This window comes from Pangasianodon hypophthalmus, chromosome 20, assembly GCF_027358585.1.
Source record: "Pangasianodon hypophthalmus isolate fPanHyp1 chromosome 20, fPanHyp1.pri, whole genome shotgun sequence".
NCBI classification, from domain to species: Eukaryota; Metazoa; Chordata; class Actinopteri; order Siluriformes; family Pangasiidae; genus Pangasianodon; species Pangasianodon hypophthalmus.
The window spans coordinates 6,318,288-6,340,022 of NC_069729.1; the positions used below are offsets into that span (position 1 = coordinate 6,318,288).

At 36.9% G+C, this 21,735-nt stretch overlaps 1 protein-coding gene across 5 annotated transcripts; it reads right to left on the reverse strand.

Moving 5' to 3' along the window:
- Positions 1–815: 815 nt before the first annotated feature.
- pusl1 (pseudouridine synthase like 1) lies at positions 816–20,576 on the reverse strand. 5 transcript variants are annotated; one of them, XR_004580211.2, is made up of 8 exons: positions 20,266–20,576; positions 20,124–20,181; positions 17,321–17,508; positions 10,305–10,454; positions 6,791–6,961; positions 1,979–2,010; positions 1,010–1,172; positions 816–920 (listed from the first exon to the last, which is right to left on the reverse strand). XR_004580211.2 is itself a non-coding variant. In XM_034314194.2 (8 exons), the coding sequence occupies exons 1-8, from the start codon at positions 20,328–20,330 to the stop codon at positions 889–891; spliced, it is 882 nt and encodes a 293-aa protein (XP_034170085.1). In that variant the 5' UTR covers positions 20,331–20,576; the 3' UTR covers positions 816–888. The 5 variants fall into 5 exon arrangements, 3 of the variants coding, with proteins under 3 accessions (XP_034170085.1, XP_034170084.1, XP_034170086.1); XR_004580210.2 differs by having other exon boundaries at positions 1,956–2,010; positions 6,750–6,961; XM_034314194.2 differs by having other exon boundaries at positions 1,956–2,010.
- Positions 20,577–21,735: the final 1,159 nt, after the last annotated feature.

A 21,735-nucleotide genomic window follows, 5' to 3' on the forward strand; every position in this document is an offset into this window, starting at 1 on the left:
AAAAATATGCAACACTCCAACTCTTAAGACACGTCACGTACGTGCGTGACTGGATGATCTGAATGTATTATAGACTTCTGTGTAAGGCTGCTGTGTTGCACTGCGGTGTGCTGAGTGTTTCTTGTCCTAGAAATACATCAACATTCAGAATTCTGTGTGTGATAACACGTCTGAATGATATTGTAATGTTAGAATAAAACTCAAGAAATTATTGCTAAGCGATCTCATGTTTTATATGTAAGAAATAAAACAGTGGAGTGTGCTGGTATAGGAATATAATCGAGTTTCAGCAGTTTTTCAATGCTAACTATTATTTTTTAAAGATTGGCATGTCATACTATTTATCCACTTATAGTTACATTTAGGCTTGTGCCATATAACAATTTAAACCTTTAAATAAACTTTTCTGCATTTTGCAGGTTTCCACAATTGCCAGTTCCCGACTGGTTGGTAATATTATTACACCCCTCCCCTTTCTCCTTAAACCTGAAATGGTGGAAAATGCTTGTTTTGCTGTGTTTTAAGCTATCAGTTCAAGACGATTAAATTGTTTATCACGATTTTTTTTTCCTAATGGTGAATCGTGAGCAGGGAAAATCAATATCCCAAGCCTAGTTATGCTTAATGCTGTGGAATGTAAGATCACTTACATTATAGTAGCTATAAACAGTCGTTCCTTCACTTTCTCTTGAAGGTGACACAGAAGACATGCAGCTTGTTGTCACTCTGTCTCCTTAGACAGACTTTTCCTGTGGCAAAAAACTTGAAGGAACAGCTTTACCTCTTACAAAGTCACTGGAGACTTGTTTCATAAATGTTAAATATTAAATTTATTTACTCTATACAGATATATTTACATGTTTCCATGTGTGCTGCTTTCTCTTATAATCAGTCAATGTCCCCTCTGTAAGGCTTCAGATCTGTACAGAAACAGCAAAGACAATGCTGAGGATTTTAACTTGTAATAAAACCAGAATTTAAATCTGCCAGAAAAAAAAGAAGTCTTTACCCGAGTCGTTATACTCCACGTTGATCAGAAAGAGGCCGTAGGGTGGAGCCGCCATGTTTTGAGGGTAGGCCATGCTGTCCCTGGTGTCTAACAGATCCTGAACCTGACTGACAGACAGTTTACCCCGGCCAACTGCAACCAACGCCCCAACCATCCTCCGCACCTGAGCCAATAAAAATAATCTCTGATTAACTTTCATTACACTTCAAAATCATTGGACCCAAAATAAGCAAAAAATGAATAACATGCAAGTGAATGATATTTTCTGCTTAAACATATGGGGACACTATACAGATTATTTTAATGCATTATTTTTCAAACAACCATTTTTCATTTTCTGTCACAAAACACTGGTTTGAAAATGTTGGCACCCTCCCTACATATGGTGAAGCCTCTGCTGGAGAGAATAACAGCACTAAGTCCTTTTCCTGTAATGTCTAACAAGGTTGGAGAGGGATCTTGGTCCACTCCTCCATGCAGAATATTTTAAGCTCTTTCATATTCTTAGGTTTTTGTGCATCTTCAGTTTACACCACAGGTTTTTAATAGGACTGAAATCCTGAGATTTTCCTGATCATTGCAAAACACTGATTTCTGTTTTGATTCGGATGTTTCTTCAATCAATAACTTGATTGATAATAAATAAAATAAAAAGAGGAATCTATTACTTAAGTTATGGTCATAACTTTCTGGCAGAGGCAACCAGGTTTTGTGCTAAAACATCCTTATCATTCAGAATTCACAATGCTCATTTTTTCTCCATTAAACTGACTTTATTGCACTAGGAGAAGTTTCTGGGTGATTTGCAGAGACTGGAGGTCAGTTATGTAACTGCTTCTATTTACAGTATGTATTGTGTATCAAATTGGTGCAGTTTTTCATTCTCAACACAAGGAGGCGCACAACATAAACTTTTACTACACAAAGACAACTGAACAATACTCACTTGTTTGTATAAAAAGGACCTACTTTTAAACTGGAGCTCCCAAAACTGGATGTCTCTGCAAAGAAAGAAAGAAAGACTGAATAAATAAATCAATCAATCAATCAATCAATCAATCAATCAATCAATCAATCAATCAATCAGTGTAACTTTGGCATCCAGAGGGAGATTAAGCATTACTAAATAAGGTTTGCATTCAACAAATAAACCATACAATCAATACAGTGCCTCATAATATGTGTGGAATAAAACATATCAGGGTGTGCTGTTATAGGAAAATAATCAGCAGTGGAGTGGAGTGGTGTGATGTGATGTGGCCCAATTTACTGTAACCATGCTGATTATTTTCCAATAACAGCACGCCCAGAAGTGTTTTGTTCCTCTCATACAACAGTAATTCCCCAACAATATTAATTAACATAACATCATACTTTGTATCCATTTATAGTTACGTTTTAATGTAGTGGAACATCCAAGAGACAAGTTAGTTCCTTTAATCACTGGTTATAGCTGCTGTAAACAATTCTCTCATTACTCTTTCTTTTCTCTCCCTTGAAGTTAATAAGACAAAAAAAAATGCAGCTTGTCATGTTACCAAAAGCTTGGAAAACGAACTTGGAAAGCAAAAACTTTACAAAAAACTGAAAACTTTACAAAGTGCTGACACTGGAGACTCCTTCCATAAATCGTAAACAAAGTTGGTACTATAGAAATGATAACATGATAAATAATATTATATAACAATAATAATAATAACAATAATAGAATAAACCTGTGATTTGAATTACACAGGTTATGGTCGGAATAAGAATTCAACAGTACTGTGGTATAAAATGAAATAAAGGCTCTTTGTAAAGCTGTTTAAAATGGTGATTCCTAACAAGGACTTTTTAGGCTAAAAATTTAATTTACACAATTTTTTTTACCACATCATCTTCAAAAGATTTGAGTTAGACAATGCTCAACTGGTAGCTATAAGCTTCCTTTATGGGTCGATAACTTTTACCCTTTAACTTGAACATAAAACTACAGACGCAAACTTTAACCACTAAACACGTCATGGTTGATTTAATGCATTTGCGGTGAGTGGAAACTTTCTGGTCAGACTGTTCCCTTAAATGTGCCATTGTTACAGGCAGTGAAATCCGAGTCGAATGCAAACGCAAATGCAAATAAATTAGGGAGCATGAGGTCACATCACGGCGCTTCATCTAGCAAAGAAAACCAGTCTGTCCATCACCTGCTGATGTCCCTATACACGGATCTGTATCTGATCCTTTTCATTTCAGACAGCAAATAATTAAAAGTCTCCGTCACTTCAAAGGTGAAATTATACACCGAATGGATGGAAATGATGGCTGGATTGATGAGGCGTCATTTAATATCCGAGTGCAGAAGAGCCTCAAGAGCTTTTCGCCACAAACTGAGTGAACAGATAATAAAATTAAGACACAAAACGCTAGCCTGGTTATTAAGATGTTATTAATTTTCACGTGTGCTGCTGCATAGCAGAGGCTTCTGTACAATCATTTGGGGAATTGTGGATGGTGTTGCACTCATGGTGCTGCTGTGTAATTTGGGAATGATTCAAGGAGGCTTTACACACCTGCGTGCTTTTTTAAATTATTGATTTGCATTATATAATACTGCAAATCCAAAAAAAAAAAAAAAGTATTTACATGAACTTAAATAGCAACTTCCTTCAACATTAATAATGAATAAAGTACAACAGAGCTCTAAATATCACTTAAGTGTGCTCAAAGCTGATCAGATACTTATCTATCAGTAAGTGACCATCAAGTCGTGTGTGTGTGTGTGTGTGTGTGTGTGTGTGTGTGTGTGTGTGTGTGCGCGTGTGTGGTCGCTAGGAGCTGATGCCCCCATGCCGTGTTTGACATTAGTGTTAAATAAAGCAGATGGCCTCAGCATCCTGCTGTCTTCCTTTGGAGAGCGACATGTGAGAAAGCATCTGCATGACCTGCTAAAGGTTCAACTGTGGCTCTCGCTTTGAGGGAAGCCATTTAAACGACTATTTTTTTTAATTTGCCATTACAGATTTATTGCAGCTGAAATAAAGCCTTTTGAATGGATATACAATTTTATACTTTGCGCTACTGCAAAAAATGCACTAATCTGAGAGTTCTGAAAGGAATTCTCTCTTAAGCTATGTTCCCAAATATGTTTGGTGTCTATCTGAACACACATTTTACCATTCATGTCCAGCAATGTGTGATAATTAATCTCGAGAATTTAACTTCTGATCCAACATACTCAGATGAGCGGTACAGCAAAAACATTATAATATGGTACTGAAGACATCTGTACAATACACACTATGTATCACAATATTTAGTTTTGCTAATTTGTCAACAAGACAGTAGAGCCATATTACGAAAAACTGTTTCGAAGACTAAGATTTTTCATTCCACACTCATAAAAGTTATTCAACAAGGAAAAATATGCTTAACGAGTAAAATAAAAAGAAGGAAATGGCTTAAAACAAACCAAAGATTTTAAGATTCAGTCAGCTACTCGTGGGCAGTGATAATATCCACGATAATTTCTCCATCAAGATGAAATTTATCATGTTACGTAAGGAATAAAACACAAAGAGGTGTGTTCATTCATTTTCAGTAATTTTCATCTAACAGCAAGACCAAAGTCATCTGTCCTGAAGACTGTTTCAAAGTGCTGACACTGGAGACTCCTTCCATAAATAATAATAATAAACATATCCTTACAGAAAAGGACACCATATCAATGATTATACATTCTTCTTATAATTATTATACAGGTTTTTTTAATCGTTTATTATTAGTCTTAGATTCTGTGAAGTGACCACCATACAACTACCTGTGTATGATGTTACTATAGAAACAATACCGTATTAGAATTAGTGCACGAGAGCTTTCTGACAGATCAGAATTGAGAATTCAACAGCGCTGTAGTATAACGTCATATCACCTATCCCTACATACAGATCTTCTAAGGCAGAGCATCTCTAATGAGTTTTACTTTAACACGCAAGACAGGGTATCCACAAGACAAGGTGTTATCTGACATGCTGAGTCTACCCTTAAAACTTAAAACTGAAATGAGTGTTATGTATTTATTCAATATTCAATTAAAAAAACCTCCAGTGGGTTGATTCCCTTTAAACCCCTGAAGAAAAGAGTCTTCACTGGCTCGGGCAGAAAGCAGTGTGTGCCCTCCGCCCGCTGTGATAATCACGCCTGTATCCAAAATCAGACCTGCCCAATACCTGTTGCCTAGCAACGGTTTTCAAATGCAACCTCATATCATGCAATTCCTACTCCCAAAATGTCACCATCCACACACACTGCTCGCCCTCGCTAACTCAACCTGTACATCGTTATGCAATATGAACAGAAAATAAACACACAATACTGATTGCAGCAGAAATTTTGAAACGCAATAGTTAAAAATGACATGCGATATTATTTTCAGCTCGGTGCACTGAAGCCTGGTGTATAAATATCACAGACACATCATCCTGCCTCACATTTTTCATCAACATATTTCATCTCTAAGGCTATTCGGCAGTGAAGCTTTAACATGAACTCTTATGATGGTTAACATCCAGCTTCCGTTAGTGAATTTGATGAGCAGACTTCATTAATATTAATTAATAAATTAATAATTATTATTAATAATTAATTTAGTTATTTATTACTTTAGTAATAAACAACAGTCACTCCCTCACCAGCCTCTCTTTTTTTTCTCTCTCTCTCGAGGTTAAGACAAAAAAAAAAAAAACTCTTCTGTCCTGAAAACTTAGAGTACTGACACTGGAGACTCCTTCCATAAATCTTAAACTTACAATACAAAGAAATACTTGTTCTTCATGAAATAACACATATAAATCCTTTTATTATTAGTCTTAGATTATGTGGAGTGTCACTACAGAAACGCTAACATGTTAGAACTTGCGCATTAATATCCTTTTGCATTTCAGTTGACACTAATGTCTGAGATGCTGTAATAGAAAATTAATAAACACTTCTGGCCAATCAGATTCGAGAGTTCCACAGTGCTGTGCTCCCCATCCACAATGTCAAATAATGCTTTATGCATTTATTCCCCATCGATATACTCCACACAGGCACCAGTAAAATAGAACAGCAGGCATTCAGATGGAATAATCCAGTGCTAAAGATTTCACAAAGATACCAAAGATCCAATACCTAAGACGATGTAAACGCATGGTAGCTTTGGACGCTGTTACTATAATACGAGTGCTTTATTTGGCATCTGAATATGTATCATATGCAGTCCAGTTTTTGTCTTCCATGCGCATGTGAAGCATAAATTCCATAAATATGCTTTTAAATCCCTTATACTATGGACTTCATTTAAAATCATAATTTATAACCTTTATCATAATTATGCATCATGGCATAGCAAAGTGTTTACAGTTATGATACATGTAAGGTCTTATGGCATGTTTTTATTGATCTGTACTGTAATTACAGCTGGCCCAGTTTCACTGTTCCCATTCCCCACATGTTATACTAACTAACATATGGATTAGATGGACAGTTAATAGACGATCCATTACTTATGCAATGTGACTGACATGAATTTGACATAAGAAGAATAATGCCTACTTTATGCTATACATGCCACCACAAACTGTTAATTATAGGTTTTAAATGCTAGTCTATTGTTAGGAAGAACAAAGATACCAGGTAACATTATTTTTTTGCATTCCCTAGCAAATTTTTGCCCATATCACTCCACCCTGTTTGTGGAGGTACGTGTTGGTTTCTATATTACCCAGAATGCCCAGGATGTGACTGGATGTGGAGATTGTGTACCCGTGGAAGTGGCGCTGGCTGAAGGAGAGGCCCGGCTGTACCTGGACCAGCTCCATGGTCTTCAGCGGGTTCTTGAATGGAGCGTCTGAGCTGAGTGCGCGGAAGGTGCTGAAATCGTGTGTTCCCTGTAAAACGGCTCCCGCCTCTCGCATGGCGTCGACATTCAGCTCCCTGCCCAGTGAGTTACAAACAAAGATGATTAGACTGTCTATAATATTTCAACATAGCTTCTACACAATCTACTCTGCTCAAACACTGCTCACCAATCTCAGTCCTGGAGTAACATGTACATGTTCTGAAATGACTTCGAATAAAACCTAAGCCATTTGTGCTGGTTTGCTTTGTGTGACGTTTTAATAGCTACGTATATTTACATATATTTACAGCGAAAGTCGTTACACCACATTGTGTAAACCCCATTACACCACAGCACTGTTGAATTCTCCACTTTTGATTGGTCCGAATGTGTTAAGTTTCTACAACAGCAGCTCTAACCAATTGTGCTGCAATGTTTATATTAATGTGCTCATTCAAATACGTTACTGTTCTATAAGAACAACTAATGACGAACCGTTTATGACACATGCTCCACACATACAGATAAAACAAAAGGAGAGGTTTATTTAGTGTTTCTGGAAGGAGTCTCCAGTATCAGAGCGCCTTCCAACAATATCGTTTCTGACTAACATGACAAGCTGCGTTTTTCTGTAGAGAGCAAGAGGAAAAAAGATGCTGGTGAGGAAAAGACTGCTCATAGCTGCTATTATGTAAGTGATAACAGGATCTAACATCTTGTGGACCTTAACATTAAATGTAACTATAAAGGATAAAAAATTATGATGTACTGATCATTATTAAACATTAACTGTTGGGAAACCACTATGGTGTAAGAGGAATAAAACATTTCAGGATATCTTGTTATTGGAAAATACAAGTCATGTCATGTCACACTATTGACTGACATTAATATATAATGCTTATACTATATATTAATGTATGTTAATAGTGTGACATGGGCGGGGTTGGTGGGTGGGGACTCCCTAAAGGTAATAGTAGAATGCCATGTCTTTTACGTCTGTCTATTAAATCCTTTTAAGTGGATCAATGCTTCATAGGATTTTTACATTTGTGAATAAATAATAATAAACATTTGTTTAAGATTGCATTTACATTTATACATATTTAGTATGGGTGGTGCAGAGGGTAACGCTGCTGCCTCACACCTCCAGGGTCTCTGGTTCGATCCAGTTTCACACTGGGTGAACCTCTTACCTCCCAAAAACATGCCTGAAAGCGGACCGTAAAATTTCCACCTTAGGTGTGAATGAGTGTGTGAACGTCTGTGTGCTGCCCTGCTATGGACTCGGATCCCATACAGGATTTGAATTTTCATAATATTTACATGTTCGAGGACAAGAGTCTATATTTGAATATAGTTAAAGTAAGTATCAAAACATGTGACTTTTAGGCTGATGCACCCAGATGTAGGAAAAACGCTCTGCATGGACGAGTGTAATTTGTGGCATAGTTTATTTTCACATTTTTTATTTATGCACTAACTTTCTACAAAAATATTAAAAACAAAGTAAGTGATACTGCATGGAATTGTTTAAGAATTATGACACATGCTTGTTAAAATGAGTATTTTTCTTATGTTGAATCTCAAATGTTAAATAGTGCACTACATAGGTTCTAAACTTCCACCACATTATAACCTATTTATACAGAAGTTAGTTCCGGTCCACTGGGGTTGTCTCATTTCGTATTAGATGATGCCGTGTTTACACGCCACAAAGTGGGTATCTCACACGTAGAACGTGAACAAGCACGGTGGGAGGTGGAGTTCCAACCCTGGATGAGGAAGAAGAATTAATCCCCCAAAAATCAGACGGCTCTCAGGACTGTATTCTGATGTGACTTCTGATGTGGCCAAAAAGATAGTGTTGAATGTTAGTATTTTCATATCGTCATTGTTTGTTGGAAGTTTCTTCGCAAACCTACATATTGTGTGACATTGAAATGTCTTTAAGAATCGTGATATGATATTTTGGTCGTATTGTCCAGCCATAATAATGTCTTCACTGGATAAAAGAAGAACAAATCAAAGTTATTATGTCAAATCAAGAGAGATGAAGAAACCCAAAAGAAAGAGAGAAAAATGAAAGGGCTGCTTGGAATCATGGATGATTGCTAATGAAAAAAAGAGGAATGTATGTGTGTTAAGATAGACAGAGAAACAGAGAGACAGAGAGAGAGCGAGAGAGCAAGACAGGCGTTTGTGTGGGTGTTGTTTTGCCTCACTATAGCCTGCAGGTTATGCTGCCCTACTTAATCCAAAAGAGTGAAAGAGTGGACAAAAAAAGATGCTCAGGCAGCAGCCTAAAAGTCAAGACACCACACCAAGGCTTTCGCCCATCATACTCAACATCTGCTTCATCTCCATCTCTCTCCTTCCTTCAGATTATTGGGTTTGTCCTGGGAAAATCCTACACATTGTGAAATTCTGACCTTTTCTAATATATACCTCTATTTCCCTATTTACATTTTTGAATCTCCACTGATAAAACCAAAAAAAGCCCAAGTTATTTATTCAGTGATTTAATTTGCATTTAACTTCATATGTAATATATAAGACAAACAAATTATAATAATGACCATGAAATCTTTATTTATGACCTAAAGGCTATTCAGAAGTCCTGATCATCCAGCAGTCTTCACATGTTAAATATTATTATTAAACCTATGAAGACTGCTGGATGATCAGGACTTCTGAATAGCCTTTAGGTCATACATCAAGTTAAGATTCCAAACGAGATAGTATAGAGGTGACAGAGATATTAAGGAGTCTTATTATCGTTTTTGATGTTTAATATAATGATTTCTAATGTGTGTGTGTATATATATATATATATATATATATATAGAGAGAGAGAGAGAGAGAGAGAGAAATCATTATATTAAACATCAAAAATGAAAATAAGACTCCTTAATAAGTCTGAAGTCATCTCTACATTATCCCATTTGGAATTATCTTAACTTGATTTAATATTATTCTTAGCTGATAAAGTATAACCTAATCTATTTATGGACAAAGAACAATACACTTTATGGACAGTTAGACTTTATAGAAGAATTATACCTTTAGAAAGAGCAGTTCAGCCACAGAGACATCTGACGTCACCCATTTGATAAACTCACTCATCTTTTGTTTGTGTGTAATTCACCCTTGCTCATGTGTGTTTATTATTCATGTGTTGCTCCTTTGGAGACTGCAGGAGCATCTGGCATCCTGCTGCTCTCTCTGTGAGCTCGTGAATAAACTCGTTAATCCAAGATTTGGACTTCACTTCAGTTAGAGAAAAAAAAATCACTTCAGATACTCTGATGATAGATACTACTGCGTATTTGTGTTGTATATTTTTTGCATACACAGGTAAATAAAAATAAACTTGTGTAGTATTCAGATTCCACATTGTAAAGTGGGTGAAGAGGGGAAAAAACCTGTGGAACTCACGTGTCCCATAACGTCCAGCACAAATCCTTCTCTGTTATGGGCAGTTGAGTGTGGTGGCAGACTCCCGTGGCCAAGCGGTACACGTAGGTTCTTGATATGGCACGGTAGCGGGCGTGAAAGTCACTCCGTACGCAGTAGACTCTTGTGATTCTGTTTAAAACACAATATTTTGAGAATGAATTCAGAGATGTTTAATACAATATACAAAAAGGTACAGTGCATGTTTTGCACTTTCCTGTTATTCCTATTTTGTTTTACCAGCGATGCTAAAAAACAATACAGAAATCTTCACTCATAACACTGGAGTGTGAAGCGATAATGTTGATCTCAGTGGAAATAAATTTGGTGTTTGTTAACACATGGGAGATTCTCATTTAAATCCCTGGTTCTTAGCTTTTGACGTGATTGCCAAGGTGTTTTTTTTTTTTTTTTTTTTTAACAAGTGCTTTTACATTACAAGTGGTAATTTACTGCCTACGTATTTTTCCCTAACACTGAAGAACGTTTTTTTTTTAATTTAATTCTTTTTTTTTTAAATTCAATTGGATATCACTGGATAAAGTCTAGAGGTCAGAGCCTAACATGTTTCTCTGTTCTGTCAGTTTCATTTCACTGTAATCATTAAAGATGGTGAAGTTTTCTGTGAGGAAGTGTTAACATTTCTGGAAGGAGTCTCCATTGTCAGAGCTTTGTGACAGTCAGAGTTAGAGCTTTTCCGAAGTCTTCAGGACAGAGGACTTTGCAGTTTCTTAGTAATATTTCCTCTGATTAACTTTGCTAGAGAGAAAAAGAGAGGCTGGTGAGGGAACATGTTTATAGCTGCTCTAATGTAAGTGATAACAGGAACTAACTTGTTTTGTAGACATTCCACAACATTCAACATAACTATAAATGGATAAAATGTATGCAAACATGGTGCTCATGAATAAATTTTTAATTTTGTAATCGTTGGCAGATTGCTGTGGTCTAAGAGGAATAAAGCACAAAGGGTCATGCTGTTCATCACACCAACCTGTCATTGATTATTTTCATATAAAACCACGTCTGTGTTTTTTCCTTGCTTATACAACAAGCTGTTTATGTCAGGGATTCTCAAACTTTTTGTAGCCAAAGTCCCCTTTAACAATAATAAATTCCACAGACCCCCTCAGTACAGATTTATTTTTATGAACATAATCCCACACTATTCAAATATTAGGTGTACAATGTGTACAATAATAAAATGGCTGTTTAATGGACACATGGAGCCTTCTATTCCTGAACCTTCCACTCATAGAACACTTTTATTTTTTTATTAAAAAAAAATTAACTGTAATTAGATTCAAGGTACTTATATATCTTTACAGGTTTCAGATAACATCACACAGGCTAACTGTAAACTATAAAAACTCAATAATGAATAAATTGTGATCTCTAAGACCCCATGGATATGATTCACGGACCCGACTTTGAGAACTATGGGTTTATCTAGCATAAATCAGATATCATATATCAGTATTTAGTTAGGTAAATTAGTTATATTTACCTGATAAATTCAAAGCTATACACTCGTATAAGATGACTGCATAAGAGTGAAAGTGGGCATTACTATCCTAACTACAATGCATTTAACATTAAATTATATTTAAACACTCACCACTGGTGGTCATAATCATTTTTTCCATTCATTAAAGGCTGACGGAGATCCAGTCATAATTCCTCATGGGGTTTACACACATTAACACAATGGCTTTTAGTCTACATTAAACATTTATACAACACAATCCCATGAGGCCTTCGAACCGGACTCGTCTATCACCACGTCACCAGACCCCCCACAGAACAGCCTTTATAACAGGAATAAAGGAGGTCAAATCACACAACAAGCTGACATTATTACCCTCTATGGGACTCCTATTCAGGAGAGCTAATTGAAGGTAATAAGAGTTTGAATGCGGCGAGGCAAACTGGGAGCGATTTGAAAAGCTGGATGGCTTGTTGACACTGACTGCACTCACCTACTCAACTGCAAATGAAGTATCATACAGGGAAAAGCTTTTCACGTCTGATTCATTTACCACGTGTTTGAGCCTGAAAATCAAATCATATTTGCAGCACAAAGCACATATGTTTGCTGTATAACAACAACAGGCTTACAAATTTAATTTTAAGTGAAAGATTAAATGATAGAACACTGCAGCGCCAGTAAAAGTGTTTAATTTTTTAGTTGAATAAACAGCTATAGATTATTAGTTTAACTGATTTAAGCTTTATATTTGATCAAAAACTACGGAGAAAACCTGTTTTTATTTCACGGACCTGGTTCTGAAAATCTTACAGCGCATAATGTGTCAAGGGACACATTATTATTATTATTTACACGGGTATAGTATAAGGTTAACTATATAACTATTCCAGCTTCCCTTATCCCATTACGCTGTGAAATCTCACCCATAACATCCATAACACCACACAATCCAACCGGCTGCATGCTTCGACTAAAACCACACACGTTTTGCACTCCAGCTTTTCTAAAAGGATAATCCCAATAAATCTTGGATTATAATGGAGCTGAAATAAAGTCTAACTGAAGGCAAATGCAAAGCATCAATAAAGTTTAATGCTCCTTTAGACCCTGCACTGAGTTTTCATGTTCGGTTTAGAGGTTAATGGCCCTCTCCAACAAACATCGCTCTGACCAGATGAGTTCTACAAACCTGAGCAGAATCTCTTAAATTAAAAAAAAAAAAAAAAGATCAACGATACATGTTTATTTGCATTGTCTTTCATCATTTTTTTTTTTTAGTTACAGGAGCAATCCAGAAAGAAAACGGTATCTATCTTTGACACTATAAAGTCATTTGTTCCAGCAGTTCTAGTCTACAAATATCCATTCTGTAAGGCATAACCACTTCCTATTTTAAAATTTCCTTTTTTTTTTTTTTTTTTTTTAAAAGAACAAAACACTTATTCAAGTCTTAACTGTCTGAACACCATTTTAGATAACTGTTATTTAACAGATAAAATTCCTTTCCATGGTAAATCCCAAACAACATTCCGACTTAAGTCTAGGCTAAATATTTGTATCGGTGCAGTAAATGAATTACATGACACAACATGCTTGCCAAAATAAAGTAAATACCCCCGCTAATTGTACCGCTATCTGAGAAAAGGCATGTTTTCAGGAGATGCAGAGACGATAGGAATAGGATCCAAGAATTAAGGGGAGCAGAGAGAATGAGAGAGAAAAATCTGACATGAGAAAGTCTAAGTATAGCTTTTAAAAGCAGCACTGGGATGAAATATGCCCATTACAGCAGTTAAAACATATTTCAGTCACTGAGTCATACTGTACATTTGCCAGCACACACGCAGCTGAAAGACGGAGATTTTTAAGTTGAGATGTGTTATGAAATCAGACACTTACCATCACGCTATAGCATTAAGACTGTAGCAATTTTCTGAATATGCTGTGAGCACACATTGTCAATGTGAAAATGCCTGTGTCTATATATGCTGATGGGAATATTTCTGAAGATTTGCCCCAAAAATGGGAAAGCAATTAATTAAGAAGAAAAGAAAGAAAGAAACTCTTTTCTTAGTTATACGCATTAACAGTATATTTATAGTCTTCATGCATTTTCAGAACCCAAAAATAGCCCATGATCCTGGATCAGCTAGAAATGTATGTGGACACCTGACCATATAAAATAACAAAATCCATCCCAATTAATTAGTATTCCAGAGTGTTCATGTTGTGTAAAAGGCTTATTAAAAAGTATTAATCTCAGTTTTGTCATTAAAATACATATGTGAGCAATTGACAGCTTGTTACTGCCAAAATCATGTGCTGGAGGGCCAGAATCATAATGAGATTTGTGTTTTCCCTCTTCAAACAGCTCATAAATAAAGGCCGTGAGATTCAGCTGATGAATAAATCAGGAGTGTTAAATGATGCAGATTGCCAAACTCTGCACTCCTGTGGCCTTACAGCAGAGGAGCCTGACATCACTGGTCTACATTGTTCAGTACCATGCTCCTCCAGGGCTGAAAACTGAGTATAATCATCCTGGGTGCAGTACTGATATGTAACATGGTGTCCTAGGTTCAGTACTGATATGTAACACGGTGTCCTAGGTGCAGTATTGATACGTAACACTGTGTCCTAGGGGCAGTACTGATACGCAACACTGTGCTGTAGGCGCAGTACTGATACGTAACACGGTGTCCTAGGGGCAGTACTGATACGTAACACGGTGTCCTAGGGGCAGTACTGATACGTAACACGGTGCTGTAGGCGCAGTACTGAAATGTAACATGGTGTCCTAGGCGCAGTACTGAAATGTAACATGGTGTCCTAGGTGCAGTACTGAAATGTAACATGGTGTCCTAGGTGCAGTACTGAAATGTAACATGGTGTCCTAGGTTCAGTACTGAAATGTAACATGGTGTCCTAGGTTCAGTACTGATATGTAACATGGTGTCCTAGGTTCAGTACTGATATGTAACATGGTGTCCTAGGTTCAGTACTGATACGTAACACAGTGTCCTTGGTTCAGTACTGATACGTAACACAGTGTCCTAGGCGCAGTACTGATACGTAACACGGTGCTGTAGGCGCAGTACTGAAATGTAACATGGTGTCCTAGGTGCAGTACTGATACGTAACACGGTGTTCTAGGTGCAGTACTGATATGTAACATGGTGTCCTAGGCGCAGTACTGAAATGTAACATGGTGTCCTAGGTGCAGTACTGAAATGTAACACGGTGTCCTAGGTTCAGTACTGATATGTAACATGGTGTCCTAGGCGCAGTACTGAAATGTAACATGGTGTCCTAGGTGCAGTACTGAAATGTAACATGGTGTCCTAGGTTCAGTACTGAAATGTAACATGGTGTCCTAGGTTCAGTACTGATATGTAACATGGTGTCCTAGGTTCAGTACTGATATGTAACACAGTGTCCTAGGCGCAGTACTGATACGTAACACGGTGCTGTAGGCACAGTACTGAAATGTAACATGGTGTCCTAGGTTCAGTACTGATACGTAACACAGTGTCCTAGGTTCAGTACTGATACGTAACACAGTGTCCTAGGCGCAGTACTGATACGCAACACTGTGCTGTAGGCGCAGTACTGAAATGTAACATGGTGTCCTAGGTGCAGTACTGATACGTAACACGGTGTTCTAGGTGCAGTACTGATATGTAACATGGTGTCCTAGGCGCAGTACTGAAATGTAACATGGTGTCCTAGGTGCAGTACTGAAATGTAACACGGTGTCCTAGGTTCAGTACTGATATGTAACATGGTGTCCTAGGCGCAGTACTGAAATGTAACATGGTGTCCTAGGTGCAGTACTGATATGTAACATGGTGTCCTAGGCGCAGTACTGAAATGTAACATGGTGTCCTAGGTGCAGTATTGATATGTAACATGGTGTCCTAGGCGCAGTACTGAAATGTAACATGGTGTCCTAGGTTCAGTACTGATATGTAACATGGTGTCCTAGGCGCAGTACTGAAATGTAACACGGTGTCCTAGGTTCAGTACTGATATGTAACATGGTGTCCTAGGCGCAGTACTGAAATGTAACATGGTGTCCTAGGTTCAGTACTGATATGTAACATGGTGTCCTAGGCGCAGTACTGAAATGTAACACAGTGTCCTAGGTGCAGTACTGAAATGTAACATGGTGTCCTAGGTGCAGTACTGATATGTAACATGGTGTCCTAGGCGCAGTACTGATACGTAACACGGTGCTGTAGGCACAGTACTGAAATGTAACACGGTGTCCTAGGTGCAGTACTGAAATGTAACATGGTGTCCTAGGTGCAGTACTGATATGTAACATGGTGTCCTAGGCGCAGTACTGAAATGTAACACGGTGCTGTAGGCACAGTACTGAAATGTAACATGGTGTCCTAGGTTCAGTACTGAAATGTAACATGGTGTCCTAGGTGCAGTACTGATATGTAACATGGTGTCCTGGGTGCAGTACTGAAATGTAACAACACTATTAGTGTTTAAAAAAAACTAATAAGTGTTCTGTGTTTCAGTGAGCAGCAGCGAGGAGATAAATGGAGGAAGTGGCACACAAGCGAGGGGGCAAGAGCCGAGCTGAACTGTGCGTGCTGAACCGAGCGTATCTCTAAGCGAGACTGCGAGTTAGAAAGCTCTTGAAAAGAAAGAAAGGAAAATAAAGAGCTGTTTAAGTTATCCCAAGGCTGCCTCCTGATTCATTATTCTCCTTGATCTCACAGTAAGGAATAAAACACAACACACATGCTGTTATAGGAAAAGAATTAATGACAGGGTGGCGTGATCAAACAGAGTTACTGTTTCCACCCCAAAGCTGATTATTTTCCAATAACAGAAAGTGTTTTATTCCTCTTAGAGCACCACAGCATACTTTTTATCCGTTTATACTTCAATGTACGTCCGCAAAACAAGTTAGTTCCTGTTATCACTTATATATATAAAACGTCATTCCCTCACCAGCCTCTCGCTCTTTCTCTTCTCGAAGACACACAGCGTGTCATGTTCCTGAGAAACCACAAACTTCTCTGTCCTGAACTTTTTAACGTGGTGGAAAACTCGCTGTTACAAAGCGCTGACGCTGTAGACTCCTTCCATAAATGTTAAACAAATCTCTCCTTACAGAAGGCTTCACTATATTAACAATGATGTTTTTTCTTTGTTAAAGAATAACACACTTTTTAAAACCTGCTTATTATTAGCCTTCGATTAGGTGAAGCGTCTGTCATACAAGTCCCTGTTAGTGTGAAATGAGAACATATTTACTATATTATATATATATATATATATATATATATATATATATATATATATACATATACATATATATATATATATATATATATATTATTTACATGACACATTACTGTCTGAGCTGCTGTTGACCAATCAGAATCAAGAATCACAATAACATCACAGTGGTATGACTTTTAAGAAATGAATGCTATTAATCCTCGACAAGACAAATCCATAATCAGCAGCTCAGTGGGCCTCTTACCTGATGGGCTCTGGTTTTAAAAAGAAGTTTAAGGCGTCAGTCAGGACTCGTTCAGTGAAGGGAGGTTTATCTCCTCTACGCTGGATGTCTAGATGTGCAGAGTTACAGAGTGCATGCACACCGGTGTCTGTTCGACTGGAGATGGACACCGACACTTCATTTACAGGCTTCAGCCTTCGCACTGCGTTCTAATGAGAAAAGAGTCCAGAAAGGAGAAAGAAAACTGACATCAGTTTAAGCCACAGTACATGTTTCTGAGACATTATAGCAATATACTTTTTTTTTTTTTTTTTTTTTTTTAAATATTAAAATATTAAACCTGGAAAACAGGTTATTTGATGTTAAAGTAATCTACTTTAAAATATTTTTAGATCCTTAGTAACACTTTAATGTGACTTTTTTTTATGTTCTGTTTCAGTCCCACTTTTTATTTTAGCAAGAATTAAATATCCTGACATCTTGTGCTTGCTTTAAACGTTTTTACATATTGTGATGATATTCCGGATGTATTGCAAACTCCATATTTCTCTGCCTGCTAGTGTTTTTGCTAATTTGAGTTCTTTCGCCCTCAAAACTAACAGATAACTGCTTTACACTGAGCTGTCATTTGACACACAAAGTGTGCGGCTCCTTTATCTGAACTATAAATTACATGAATCTTTAAACTGCTTGGTTAAAAGAATACAAGTAGTAGTAAAAATCACAGAAGTGTTAGTTTTCTGTAAGATTTTACTGCACATTCAGCTGAATAACAGTGTTCTGTACCCATATCACATTCAGCGGCATCCTCGTTTTCATACTGAAGTACATTCTAGAGTCACTTTGAGGCGGCGAAAAGGATATTTCTGATATTTCTATCCCACAATCATTTAAAGCGATTGGCAAAACTCCGTCTCTGAGTCACATGCAAATTTTACAAGACAATCCAAGAGACCACATGAAAGAAACCGACGGCTTCACCAGCAGGGAAAGTGCTGCATACGTGTCTGACCAGAAGATGGTGTTTCATTCCAAAGGAATTGCATTTATGCTTAATGGCTTTGTAATGAATAAGACTGCAGATGGTCAGACCTTCATACCAACATCTGATAGTGTGTGTCTAATGCAGAGTGACAAGCATGTGATTTGTCCAGTCACGGAGAAGCAGCCTAAACTTCAAGGAATTGCACTTAACCAAGGGTACTACAGTGAGAGAAACCTGACCCTGAGCTCCCTAATGCTGTTGTGGATAAAACTGGAAGTGTGGAGTTCTTGCTAAATGTAATTCTGCGCCTTTTAAATGACCTGTAAACTGATCACAAGTCTAAAACTGGAAGTTGTGTTACGTGCATAAGTTTTCTCCTCACCAAGCGATCCTCTGAAATCATTTTAATTTTTTTAAGTAATAAATCCTTATTTCTTGTCAAATGGTTTAAAAGAGTTAGATTTTTGTTCTTGATTTATTCAGAAATTATGGTAATTTACTCACTTATGAGGATTTCATTTCAGTTTTAGTGAAAAGACGCAGGCTTTACCAGACCTCCTGCTGGATGGTAGCGGCTTGGCAGGCAAAAATTGTGATAAATTTGTAAGATAATTACTACATAGCAAATAGACTATTTCTCCTAAAGGAAAAAATTTTCCTGGAACACCCATATAGAGGAGATATACTGGGGAAAAAAGCCTGGTTACTTCCTTATAAATACTGCATTCCCTAAAAGATAAAAAGAGCTTCATTTCAAAGTCCTGCATGAGGTGTACCCCTGTCACAGAAAAGCAACTGTTTAATCATTTTTGGGTGTATCTGACTTGTGCATATTGTCTGAATTAGAAAAAGAAACTATAGTGCACTTTTATAAATGTAAAAATGTAAAGATGTCATTTGCTGTTTCTAGAGTACAGCCCACATTCAGGAACATGCAACTTTTTAAAAATTCTGGTCACCAAATACTTCATACATAAGAACATATTTAGCACAATTGCATCTAAATTTAACATTTTGATGGTAGAAATTATATATATACTTAAATCTCTCAATCTCATCAATAACACAGAAATAACAGATTATTAAAATACGATGCTTTTTTATTTTTTAATAAAGTTATTATTATTATTATTACTATTATTATTACAACCTTTGAAGATATTTGCATACACTCCTGGGCCAAAAAAACAAAACAAACAAACAAAAAAAATTGGGCCAAGCCCAAAATGGCAAATATGAAGCTTTTAATGGTCTTAACAGCAAATCATTGGTCAGAAAATTAGCAGGAATGAAACAAATGCACTCCTGAGAGCTCCTGAGCCACCATTTGCTGGTTTACGTTTGCTGCAGTGAACTGTTTGTTTGGGGAAAAGCTAGAAACAGGGAAATTCACTTATATAGTCTTCTTGTACACAAAGGTAAAATCATGATAATGATTAAAATTTTTGATGTAAAATTCAAACTAACACATGTCTGGGTGTATAAAAGTTTACAAAAATATCTTCTGGGGTGTTTTTTTTTTTCTTAAAAGATTGGTCATTATTTGGCTCTGTTGCACCTGGTGCAGCTCATCAAGGGCCACAAGGATTAAACATTGAAAGAAATCAAAGGGAAAAGCTTCCCATAATAATTTCCTTTATCAATTTGTTTAATTCTTGCTAATTTCCTGACCAGTGATTTGTTGTCAAGATCATTAAAAGCTTAATATTTTGCCATTTTGGGACTGGTTCATTTTTTTTGCCCAGGAGTGTACTTAGTGTTTGTTTAATGTATCCCTCTTTCTGTATGTGCAGCAATAAGATGCTTGCAACAATAATAATAATAATCACTGACACTGACCTCTAAGTGGTTCTGCACTCCCTGCAGAGGCTGATGTGCAGGAGCCTTCATCACCCCACTGTAATCACAGAGCAATCTCACATTACTATGCCTTCTAACACAGCACTGCATTCATCTTAGACACGAATGTAAGCTGTCACACCTGTATTTGGTTCCGAGGTACTGAAAGAAGATGAGATAGCGAGTAACAGTACTGCTTTGCTGCATGACTGCTGGCTGATGTGTTACAATGTTATCAGCTCTACCGAGAGTGGACAGGTTTAATAAAGCACATAAACAACATTTCAGCTTTAGAAAGCTCCATGATTAACACAAACACAACAGGGAAGAAAGAATCAAGCAAACTTCGACGCTGCAAGACAACTTTTAACACTGCTGTATGTTGTGTAGCACAGAATGTTGAAGGAGCAGCACATGTGCGAATAAATTCAAACCACTTCCGCTCTCTGAGATTTTGACGTCCGGCGCAGTGCCTGTACAAAAGAAGACGCGCATTTACATTTTTGTCCAAAAAAAAAAAAACACAAAACAATTTCGTAAATACACAGATTACCAAGATAAGTAAATATTATCTGCTCACTGTATTTACTACAATTGTAAATCTTGCTCAATAAACAACGAAGAAACAAAAGGTAGTTTAATGGCGTTGACACCGGCGCCAGTCAGGACCCCTCTATCCGCAATGCTCATGGGTAATGTAGTGCTATTCTAATAGGCGTAATTGAATAATAACCAATTAGCCATCTATTACAAATTTATAGGTTACCATGAGTTTATAAACCAAAAGTGAGTATTTTTTTACAAAGCTTTTGATACTTTAGAGCATTCTTATATTTTTAAAGCTGTAAATAAATGTGTTTTAAGCAAAACCCAATACATGCCCTTTGCACTGATATTTGTTTGTTTGTTTGTTTGTTTGTATTTATTTTTTCCTTTTTCCTCTGGCACATTTCCACAGTTATTAGAAATCCCGTTTTGCTTGAAATATGTCTTCTTCTGTGTGCTTGATTATTGAAGAGAGAATAAATACCAGGTCCATATTCACCAGTTCTTAAGCTTACTCTCCTGTTTTTAAGGATTCTCTTAATGAATATATGGACACTATATCATTTTTTGAAAACTTAATGCCATGATGGGCCTCAAAAATCTCTATTTTTCCCCTCCTTGTATTTGTGCTTCTGGTTTTAAAGAAGCACTCTGTACATGTTAAGTGTTTCTAGACCTATAATAAGATAATAATCCTGATACAAATAGTACCTTAGAATAACCTCTGACTTGTTTCTTCATGTTTGGAAAAGGGAAAATCCTCATGAGTGTGAATATGTGAATTGTACTGCACTTCACTTTGCAGACAGCAGAGGGCTCTGCATATTCCAGTATGCTCCTTTAATAATGTGGCTGTTTTTTGTTTTTGTTTTTTTGGATATACTCCTTGCTTTATAAGTGCTCATATAGTAGCTTGATGACCTTGTCTACAATAGGTCTGATATAATTCTTCATCACTCAGTAGTCAAGGGTTTGAAAATTGGTGATACCAATTGAATTATTAGCCAAGTGAGGGATAAGTCTCAAGTTTGACTTTTCTAATCCATGACTTTTTCTTCAAGATCTT